This window comes from Parasteatoda tepidariorum, chromosome 6 (assembly GCF_982258835.1).
Source record: "Parasteatoda tepidariorum strain Cologne lab strain chromosome 6, Ptep-v5.0, whole genome shotgun sequence".
NCBI lineage: Eukaryota > Metazoa > Arthropoda > Arachnida > Araneae > Theridiidae > Parasteatoda > Parasteatoda tepidariorum.
Window position 1 is genome coordinate 26640433 of NC_141760.1, and position 12088 is coordinate 26652520.

Sequence of the window (12088 nt, forward strand, 5' to 3'; positions counted from 1 at the left end):
GCTTCATATATTTTATGACTCATATCAATGATGCCAAACACCTTATGTCTAGTGGGAAAATATACAAATCCTTGCTCAATCGGTTTGTTCGCAAAAGGATTTCACTTATTGTTATATGATATTAAAAAATCAATATAATTTATCCGGATTATTTTTCATTTAATTTCGCACAATTTTTTCATTTATTTATCGTTGGCAAGAATTAATATTTTTTAATAAAATGTGTTTTGCTTGCATTGCTGTGATAAAGATGTATCTTTTTTTTCTTTTTTTCTTTTAGTAGATATTTTTTCCGATCCAAAATATCGATTGCAATTTTTCTGTTTTAAGTAGGAAAAACTAAGCTGTAACTAAAATAGATTTTTAAAAAAAGGAAAAAAAAGGATATTAGCAAACTGAATATTTATAATTTAATCTCACTTAGTTTATTAAATCAGGGCATTTATCTTTAAGTTTGAAGTTTAGAACAGGTTTTATGTTAAGTGAGAAAATTGATAAAAGTAACTTCAGCTGTTCAAACTATTTTGATTGATAAATATGTTCTAGCCATAGTGTGGAAGTTAGGCTTAATCTCGATTCTCATAGATTGTTATCGAACTTTTTCTATAAAAAAAATAATTTAGTTTAATATTCCTTTAAATTTTACTGAAAATTTAGATAACCGCTATCTTAATCTTTATGATCATAATATGAAGAATATTAAATTTTCTGTTCGATAAGAAAACACAAAAACTTTTATGAGAATTTAGATATGGATTTATCCTCATCTATTTCGTATATATTTATCAGAGTTTAATCGATTTAAGGATAATGGATCGATGTTTGCGTTATTTTAATAACAGATGCTATATGAAAGTATTGGGGCAATATAGAGATAAGTTACACTTTTTCCGGTAGACACATTGGTGACATTTTTCATAGAGTGTAACACAGGAACACTCTTTGGAGAACACACATTTTTTTAATACACAGAAACAACTTTTTGTCTACACGAAAATTATGTTTTTCCCCCTCCCCCAAACACTTTCCAGAATAATTTGAAAATATCTCAAATAATTTTATTCTATGAAGCTTTCAGTTGAATTTAAGAAATTATATTGGAAAATATATTATATTTCATTAAAAATTATTTTTTATTAAAAAATTATGATAAAAACAGTGAGTGTTTTTTCAAAAGAAGCGTTAAAATGTCACAAGATTTAACATTATAAATCAGGAATTTGCTAGAATAATAATAAATATTTCTGAGTGACATAACTTTTTTAAAAAGTCGTGTTAAAATTTAGTTTTCTTAGCCACTCTAGTATTTCGCATGAAAGATATCAGTGCGTAATTGACAAAATTATGAACCAAATCAAAAGTTTTAAAAATATCAATCATATGCTTGGATTTTGAACATTTTCATTAAAATTTTATTCGAACAAGTACGATACACGTTTGAGTCTTAAGTTTAATTGAAATCAGGAAAATCAGGTTGACTAACTTTCGATCGAAATTAAAATTTATTTATTTTAGCTAGTACTTAAGTTTTTTTGCTTGAAAGATATTAGTGCGTAATTGACACAATTATGAACCAATTCAATTTATTTATTTTAGCAACTTTGGTTTTTTTTTTTTGTTGCAAGAAAGATATTAGTGCGTAATTGAACCAAATCAAATGTTTCAAAAATATCGATCATATGCTTGGATTTTCAATAATTTGTATTAAAAGTATATTCGAACATGTAAGATACACATTTAAATCTTAAGTTTAATTGAAATCAGAAAAATAAAGTTGACTTACTTTTGATCCGGACATCATTATGTTGCTGAGAGACCTGAAATAGATAGAAGAACTATTACCAATAAACAAATTTATAACTCAAGGAATTGTGATACTTTTTTTTATAATAAAATTCAATGTTAGAAAAAATGTTTACAAAATACAATTTTTGTTAAAAAAATTTGCTTCGAAACTTAAAATTTTAAGAATTTATTTTTTCTTTCATTCATAACATGCTCGTTAAGGAGCATTTTCCAAAGATTGTAAGTTAGAACTTATTTAAACGCGAAAGAAACAATGTTTTTTTTTTTTTTTTTTTTAAATACTTATGCGTATGAAATCGATTTTTTAGTTCAGGCCCAGTTATGAGTTTTCGACCTTCAATGTTCAACTCCGTAACATTTATTTTATTTTATAACCGTTGTTGAACAGTCGACCTAATTTTATGGGTTTAAAACTACTAATGTTCAACTCCGTAGCCTTGTAATTTTGAACCCAATCCAGAAGACAACGGAACTCGTGGATCAAGTACTGGGAGAAATTTGCCTTCGTGGAGGACTTTTTGATGGAGCTAATCTGCGGAGAGGAAGAACACGAGAACCTCCCACGGTTAGCCTGACGGCAAGGGGACTCTAATCCATGATCCGTCTACCACTGAGGATATTTCACGTCAGTACTGTGGTCGGTGCAAGCCGGATGCGGAATTCGTATCGAATGGGATTCAAACCCGGTTCGCCTCATTGGAAGGCGAACGCTCTATCCCCTGAACCATCGCTGCTCAACTCTGTAGCATTGTAATTTTTAACTCAATCCAGAAGACAAGGAAATTCTTGAAGCAAATATTGGGAGAAATTCGCCTTTGTAAAGAATGTTACGATAGCAACTGTTCAAATAAACTGTATGTGTGAATCAGTTCCTAAGGTTTTCCTACTTATTTTCATTTATAAAAATTTTTTTAAATAGCAAAAAGTATCATTATTATTTTCTTTGTTGCGCTTGTCATTAAAAATTAAATGCTTTTATATATTAGAAGCAAATGTTAATTTTTTTTATCTATAAGTTTAAGGAAAGAGCTGGGTAAAAGAAAATTATTACTAATGAAAAGTAATAAATTTAGGTGTTCATTATTAATTTTTAATTGTAAATAAACCTATAGGAACTAGTTCCTAAAGCATTTTAAATTCAAATTTTTAATATGATAATTTCTACAAGGAGGAGGAAAAAAACATTTTGGAATAAGCATTATATTTATCACTATTTTTTTCAGAGTAGTTAATATCCATGATTTCAACATCATTAGAAAGAAGTAGCAAAACGTAATGTAACGATTATAAAAGAATTTAAATTTCAAAAATCACGAATTTTAAAAAAAGTATTCTAAAAGAAACACTGAGAAAAAAGGTATGGTCAAAACTACCAAAATGAAGCTGGTTCTATGGGAACACGCAAAATTTGATAATTTTTACCGAAGTGTTTTGATAATTATTTTGGTAAAATTAACAGTAAAATAATGTCCTACAGTATAAATTCGATAAATGCGGTAAAATTTAGTAATTTTATCATGACACCTTAGAGCAATGCATAAAAACCATTTATTCGGACAAATTTACTTTCATTTTTGTATTTTTCACTAGAACTTTACTCACGTGTGGTAATCAAAACTATAATTTCGAAAGGAAGAATCTCCGGTAAACTATTACAATATGAATGGGGAAAAAATATTAAATTAATGGTTAAAACACCTTATATTTTTGTTTTACTATTGTTGTTTTTTTTACCAGAAATTTCATTACTATACAGCACGGTAATTTTACCATAATTTTTTTCTCCGTGAAAACAGATAAAATATAGATATATATTTTTTAATACATTTAAAGAGTATGCAATGAGCTAAATAAAGAAGTTAAACTTTTCATTTATATTGCAAAATATAATATTTCAACAACTCGAAAAGAAGCAAAAATTTTTTAATGGTGCAGCTTATTTATAGTTTTTAATTTTAAAGCGCTGCATTAATGATTTCAACTTAAACTGAGTTTATCAACATGAACTTGGATGAATAATTTCAATATAAACTGAAAGGAAATAGCAAAACGTAGTGTATCACGAAAATACTAGCAGTTGAGAACAGCAAATGAATAATTCATTGTAGAAGAAGTAGCGGGGAAAAGAAATTTATATCTATAAAAAGTATGCAGTAAAAAAATCAACCATTTATTTTATTTATTTATTTATTTTTAATGCAACATTCAACAGCGATCTTAAACAACGCTTAAGGAAACATAAAAGATTTTAGAAGAAACTGCTTATTATTACCAATAAAAATGTAACTTACATAATATATTTCAGTCTAAACAAACTTAATCTTATGCTTACAAGGACAGGGTGAAACACAACAATTTTGAAGACTACGTTTTCCAGAAAAAGCAGCAAGTAACAATGTGTACTTCACATGGTAAGATCTTAACATAAACTGACGGTATTTTTTTAAAAGGAAGAGTAAACAGTTACACTTAACCCCTCTGCCCATCAAAGAATACGAGGAAGAATACTTTAACCCTTTTCTTTGTTAAAATTCGGTGGCTATAAATTATCAGGTGTCAGTGTAAAGCATTGTTTGATCAGTGAGTACTCAAACAACAATACTTGAGAGTACAATAAAAATATCAACTCTTTGTTGAAAACTCATCAAGTACTCAAAAGTAAGTTTCTTTTAAAAAAAAAATGCAAAATCCTGTTTCTCCTTGAAGAGGATTACATCCTCATGGCGGGGCTCTTTGATACGGAAGTGGTTAGTGATCCAGGTATTTACGATGTAACAGAACCACCTTTAGTAATCAAGATATGCAACAAGGGGCGTAGGTACATCCGTTCTCATATTGTCAAAAAAGGCGCCAGGCCTGTCACCTCGCAGTTGAAGACAATTCTGTCTTTTGTCCCTAAATGGCTTTAGGTACGATATGGTTAGTAATTGCTCACACCTTGTCAGAGCGGCCACTTACAAGTTTAAAAGAGCTTTTTCTTTTTTCTTTTTTTCATGCGGCACCAGCTAAGCAAAGAAAAATCACTTATGCTAGTTGGCAATTCTAGACCATTGCCCATGGGCTTTCGAGTTCTTTTTAAAAAGGAAATGACCATCATGTTGCACCTGCATACGGAATGCACCAGAATGTTTACATTTCATGATGCTTGTTTCTGTGTATCTTGTTTACTATTTTTTTCTTTTGCATTTTAACTCTATAAACATGGTTATTATTAAAGAAAATGTATATATTTGAGTGTGAAAATAAAGCACTTGGGGAAAATTGCTCTTAGAAATAAAAATAAAAAGTGAAAAAAAATTTTCAATCATACTTCATTGCTGTTATAAAAGAAATCATACATGGAAATATAACTTTTAAAAATAACGAGTAAAAAGACAAGTTTTCTAAGAAAAAGTAACGATTAGAAAGTGAAGATAACAGACTTTGAAAAGTAATTAGTGAAATGTACAATTAAAAGTAGGTATACCGACAGAAAATGAAAAACTTTTTAATGCGAAAGTACTTAAAACAAATTTCACGCAGTAATTTAGTATTTAAAAGTACTGAAACGTAACAGGTAACATTTCAACGTGACGTAAAGGAAGCAGACACATAGCATTTCTAATAAACAACAAGAACTTAAAAAATCAATAATTTTCGGAAATTATGCTATTTTTTAAAAAAATTTTCCTTTAAATTAATTTAAAATTTGAATTAAGTTATCATACTTATTTAAAACTCAAGAATTAAAGAAAGAAAAATTTATATTGATTGGTTTTTAATGCCATAATAAATAACTTTTATAAATTTTAGAAAGTATTTATTTTAATAAAAAATTTAAATCACAATATAAATACTCAACTAAATATTTTATGAATGAAATTCAACTAAATATCTACATGTTTTACGTGAACCACTTTAGAAGAAAAAGAAGAAGAAAAATTCAACGAAATTAAATTTCCTAATTTTACAAAAAAAGAAATTTTTTTGTAAAAATTCCACAAAAGGAAAAGAAATAAATCAACAATCACACTGAGGAAAAAAGTTGGGTCAAAACTATATTTTAAAATTTATCATGTTTCTGGCTCTATGGCAACACTAAAAAGAAAATATATATTTTCTTAGTGCTGAAATGTGGTAAATGAAATAAAATTTAGTAATTTTATCTTGATAACTTTGAGCACGGCATAAAAACCATTTATCCAGCTTGAATTTACTTTACAGTTTTGTATTTTTTACTAAATGTGGTTTAATAAGAACTATAATTTTGAAAAACCAGAATTTTCGGTAAAACGTTATCAAATGAACGAAAAAATTACCAAATGAATGGCTTAAATACGGTAAATTTTGGTTTCATTAATCAGAATTAAACTTTTTTTTAACTATAAAAGTCATTACCATAAAATAAAACAATTTTGAAGGAATTTTTTTAGTTAAAATAAAAAGTGATAAAATATATTAGAACAAATCCCACTTAAACTTCTGGGTATTGCAAAAATATCTGTAAATCCAAGCGACTTTTATTATAAACATTTATTGAATCGTAATATGCAAAAGAAAAATAAAGGAAGAAAACAGTTTTAGTTTATCCATATCACTTTTATTTTAAATTTTTTTACAGTAAATATTACACAGAACGTAAGACATATGTATAAAATAAACGTTTTTTTCTTCTGAATGCAATGTTTCAAAAAGAAAAAAAAAAACTATAAATAACACCCTTTCTAACGCAGTTAAGAAATATTATTTTGAATTTTTTAAATAAAAAGAACTCTTTTCTTTATTATTAAGTTAACAACTTCAATTACGTTTTTTGAGAAGGGAATACTTTGTCATTATTTTATGTTAAATGAATTCATCTGATGACGTTTAATGAATGGATTATCTCATTTCATTCAAATTCATACAATTATTTTTATGCCCCAATTTCTATAACGACAGCTGAATTAAAACTTTTTTTATCTGACTTTTGTTATTCTTACGAATTAAACAAAAAGAACTTTTAAAAATGATAGCTCATAGTTAATGCTTCTGTCTTGTTATGAACTATACTTTTTATTTTAACATAAATATTATATAAAATTTTTTTACCTGCAATGTTATAACAGATTTTGAAGTTTATTATTCAGAAAAAGTTGTAGTAGTAGCAATAAATTGCTTTAAAAAAAAATTATTTTTTGAACTATAAAGGGAAAAAATATGTTCATTCAAATGAATTTTAGAAATTGTATGCATTATTGCTTTTTTCTTTCTGTTACAAGGAAATTTTGAAACAAAAACCACAGGCTCTTTAAGAAACATATTAATTCCTTTCTTTATTCATGATTTATGACATAATTATATCAGACATTTTCTACTATATGTTATTTTAAAAAAAAACTAAGTAACATTAGTAACATATCTTAACTAGGGAAAAAGAAGAGAACGTTTACTACGCACGTACCTAAGAACGTAATTAAGGAAAAGAAAAGAAAAACGAATTATATTTTTTCGTATTTTTACAAATGAAGGTTTCACATGTTTGACACAATTTATTTAACTATTTTTTTCCTTAATAATATTAACTTTCTTAATATGAATATTTTTTTGAATAATAATTTTGAAAAAAATTATGTCAAGGAGTCTTTCTGAAACACTTCATATGCTAAATTACGATAATTATTTCGATTATCCTTTACACTATAAAATGTTTTTGAAAAAAAAAATTAATAAATTGCTTATATATTATTAGAAACTTAATAATTAAAAAGAAAGGCTTTAAGAAAGGGAGAAAGAAGTTGAAGTAAGGAATTGATTGATGAACTGAAAAAAAATGTATGATCAAAACTACGAGAATATGGTGAAATTTACCGTGTTTTGGCTCAATAACAGCTCCAAAAATCCGAAGCACTTTGGTAATAATATTAGTAAAATTAACATTAAAATAAAGTTTTCTAGTATGTGATAAAATTAGGTAAATATGATTAATTTTGGTAATTTCATCATAATATTTTTACGCATGGCATAAAACCATTTATTCAATTCCATTTACTTTTCAGTTTCTTATTTTTTACTAAATGTGTAATATCTAGGCAAACCAGAACCAGATTTTGCACACCTAAATTTTCGGCAATGAAAATTAAGTAGTAAAATTTCCGGTAGTAAAATTACCAAATGAATTATTCAATTTCGTTTTGCTAAACCAGATAATTGGTTTTATTTAGTATATTTTGGTTTTATTAACCGGAATTACGGCTTTATTTATCAGAAATTTCATTACCATAGAATTCGGTAATTGTAATAGAATATTTTCCTCCGTGAGGGGTGAAGAAAATAAGTAAATGCGTAACAATTGAAAATAAATAATTGTGGAATAAAAAACAGTTTTGATCAATTATCACAGATTCTTTTGTTTATGTCTCTTATATTTATATAAATTTTTGCTGTGAGTCTCTAAAGGAATAAAAGAAATGGGGATAGATTGCAATACTGAATTAAGAAGATGAACGAGATTCTATTTTATTTTATAACCGTCGTTGAACAGCCGACCCAATTTTGAGTTTACGACTACCAATGTTCAACTCCGTAGCCTTGTGATTTTTAACCTCACCCAGAAGACAAGTGAACTCCTAGATCAAGTATTGGGAGAAATTTACCGTCACAGAGGACTTTTTGATGGAACTAACCAGCATTTGCGTTGCATGGAGAGGAAAATAAAAAATGCCTCCCTCGGTTATCCTGACACTAAGAGATTCTAACCCGTAATCCGTCAACCACTGAGGATATTTTAAGTCAGCACTGTGGTCAGTGCGAGCCCAGTGCGGAATTCGTATCGATCATCCATCGCTGGAGTTCGAACCCTGTTCACCTAATTGGAAAATGAACGCTCTGTCCCCTGAGTGACACCTAAAGTGCCGGTATTTAATACTGAAATTCGATTCGGGATTTCTTACAGTGCATTTAAACGTTGGAAAGCTTGATTTGTTTATAAGTATTTGTTTATATTGTAGGCTTGATTTATTTATGAGATATTTTCTCATATAGGCAAAACGATTTACTGATATATCGATCCTAGGGGGGAAAAAAGTCACGTTCGTCAAAATCAGGATCTGATACAATTTTTTGATGAAAATTTTTTTTTTTCTAAGTTTCGATTTTGTCTAGTTGATTTAATTAAAGATATAACTGTAGATCAATTATCTTAGAAAACGCTCCAGTTGATTTATTGCACATTCTATTAGTATAACTCAGTATAACTTATTCTATAACACCTCTTGATGAGTCATAATGGCCAACATCAATAGCCAGAAGCTTGCTACGGTTGCAAGGCAAAGAAAATCGTTTAAAGCTTTAAAAGAGACAATCTCATTATGCGTCAATAAAGGTTTATTGCATGGAACGGGAAAACAGGTAGGGAAGACGACTTTTGTCTGAGGTATTGCACCATTTCGATGAATTTTGGCCTACTTTTAGAAGGTAAAAATAAACATTTGTGGAATAAATGGCATCGGAGAAGTTGAAAGCGATTTTAACGGGAATAATGTCTCCAGAATTCACAGACACCATTATTTCAAGGACAAATAGTACAAGAATATGTTGCTACTTTTGTAATAGCAGTCTTAAATCAAACTGTAAATAAAAACGCTGACAGGACAAATTTTAAAATATGCTGCAAATGATTTAAACTATAGTGTATCCATCAAATCAGTTCTTGAATTTCTCGCCAATTATTTTTATTATCAAACTGGAAATAAAAACATGATCAGGGGAAATTTTAAAATCTGTCGTATATGATTTAAATTACAGTGGATTTCTTGCTAATTATTTCTATTTAATAACTGCTCTTTTATAACTTGGGAAAAAAATTTCCTGAAAAAAAAAATTCTTTTAAATTTGATTTAATTCAAAGATATTATTAAACAATTCAGATGAATTACTGTGTTGAAATAAATACCTACTATTTTTTTCTCTTTTATTTTTTCTCTCTATAGAACGGAAATATGAGTCCAAAAAAAATAAGATTAAAAAAGTAAACGTTACTTTTAAATTACCATTAAAATTCATAAAAATCTCTTCGGAAAACTTAAAATTAAAAAAATATTTTCCCTTATTATTGTTCACATTACTGATAATAGTTAATTACACTTAAATCAATGAATTTAACTTTTTTGAACCTGCAGGATCCAATGAAGTTAAAAAATTTTAAAAATCCTTATGCAGGCTCATGCATTTCATCAAGTTATCAGGAGACATAATTTCAAGATCTATAAGATTTCAGAGGCAACTTTATCACTATACAATAATATTCAGGAAGTTCACGCTCCTAACGGAACTACAAGTTTCAACTTCGAGTTTCTGAAATGTAATTTCATTCAGCATGACGTTTCATGAACTAGACATTTTAACGAACGAATAATTAATTAAATTTCAATTTTTTGAGAAATCAGAGGAAGAAAAAAAACGAAAGAAAAAAAAATTCCGTTTTGAAAGATAGTTTTATATTATTTTATGTTTTTTTAAAATATTAATCATTTTTTTTAAATTTTTTATTTGTTATTTTTCTTTGGAAAAAAAGTAAAGAAGAAATAACTCTACTATGAAGAAAAAATATATCATATAAAATGAAATTGAACAAATGTGTATTTTTTAAATTAAAACAACCGTATTCAGTTTCAAAACTTTTCTCATTTTTAATTATTAATTAAGGAGTATTTTCTTGACAGTTCTATAATTAAAATTTAAGGGTAGGTAAATGTTATATCGTTGTTTCCTTTAATTGATTTATTTATTTATTTATTTTTTTTTGTCTTGTTTAGAAGACAACGTTATAAGCAAAATTGTAACTAAATATTAAAAACGAGAAAATTGTTTTCATTTTTCCGTTACAATGATTAAGCTCGAATATTCATATGAAGAAATTTTACGATTTTATTTCCTTATAATGCCGATTTCGAAGCATCAGTCTTTTCATTTAATGTCTATTATTTGTAAATTTAGCTGACAATTCGGAAAACTAAAATGATAATAAATTGTCAAATGACACAATACCATGAGAAACTACTCAAAAAGTGGAAGCGACTGTCGATTTCTAACATTTCAGCGTGTGCAAGACAAAATTTTCTCTTTTATGTCTTTATAAGTTCAAATGTATATATATTATTTTACTCCCACTGAAGCGAAGTAGTTCCAACGAAAATTTTAGATAAAACGAGCATTAACAACAATTCTGAGTGAGTTAATTTACTTATACTTATTCTGTCGGATGTTGTATAAATATTAAAAAATGAAATATTTCATACTTAAAGCAATGTTAAAAGACGAGATACATCGTCTTTCACTTTCAACATATTATTGGTAGGCGTGCTACATCATCTTAAAATGCATAACAGGTAGACGAGATATCTCGTCTTGCAACTCATTCACACAATACAAGGTGTCTCGTTTTTACCCCATTGAGGAAACTCGCTTAGCGTGAAGGATTGTACAACAGATAAACAAAGAAGTACAAAAAAAAAAAAAAAAAAAAAGGTAGGGAGAAAAAAGAAAGAAAGGAAAGAAAAAAAAAAGAGAGGGACACTTTTCATATTATTTTACACATATTGAAATGTGGAAGATTTTATAATAAATTAAGTATAAAGAATTGAAAATTAAATTTGAAATGAAAAGGATTCTATAACAATGACTGATAGTTACAAGCGAAATAAGTCATATAACGAAACGAAATTACTCAGAAAATCAATTCAGCCAATTTGTTTCAACCAGATTTGGATAAATGAAACAATTATTTTTTTTCCCTTTATAGTATTGTGATAATTGAGTTACAAGAAAAATTTATATTTATTGCATGTAAGTAAATTATAGAGATAAAATGGTCTTGATAACAATATTTTGAATACAAATTAAGATTTAAAAACGACAAATAACTTTATTAAATTAATGGCGATGACGAGTCGTCAACAAAATTACGGGAATTATTACAACCACGCAACTGAAACATATTTACGGTAAGAAATTTAAGAATCAAAAAGTTATAGAAAGATTTTTGTTTTCGATTAGGCGCGGCAGTGAATTAATGAGTCTGCATTAGTAATGAAATAAAAAGTATCCGTTACATTGATCGATAAAAAAAAAGATTAAGTATTTTATGTTCGCTTTAAAAACTCTTTGATTTAATTTAAATATAATTCGATTAATAAAATAAATTTAAGTAAAAAAAGGCATTTTAAAAGTTAGAAAATATGTATTGCCAAATGCGGCATGACAATTATATATTAAGTCGATGTTGTAGACAAAATTTAAAGTTTCAGTATAAAGTTCAGTATAA

At 27.3% G+C, this 12088-nt stretch overlaps 1 protein-coding gene across 8 annotated transcripts in view; it reads right to left on the reverse strand.

The window, feature by feature from the left end:
• LOC107453612 (protein Wnt-8b-like) overlaps window positions 1-12088 on the reverse strand; it is a 50868-nt gene that overhangs the window by 16113 nt on the left and 22667 nt on the right. For 3 of the 8 annotated variants that reach the window (XM_087165264.1, XM_087165265.1, XM_087165261.1), the window contains exon 2: window positions 1784-1817. In XM_087165264.1, coding sequence (XP_087021390.1) covers window positions 1784-1817 — 34 coding nt within the window. Of the gene's footprint in view, window positions 1-1783; window positions 1836-4097; window positions 4251-12088 lie in introns of those variants that run through there. The other 5 variants (XM_087165262.1, XM_087165263.1, NM_001323831.1 and 2 more) reach the window with 3 other exon arrangements.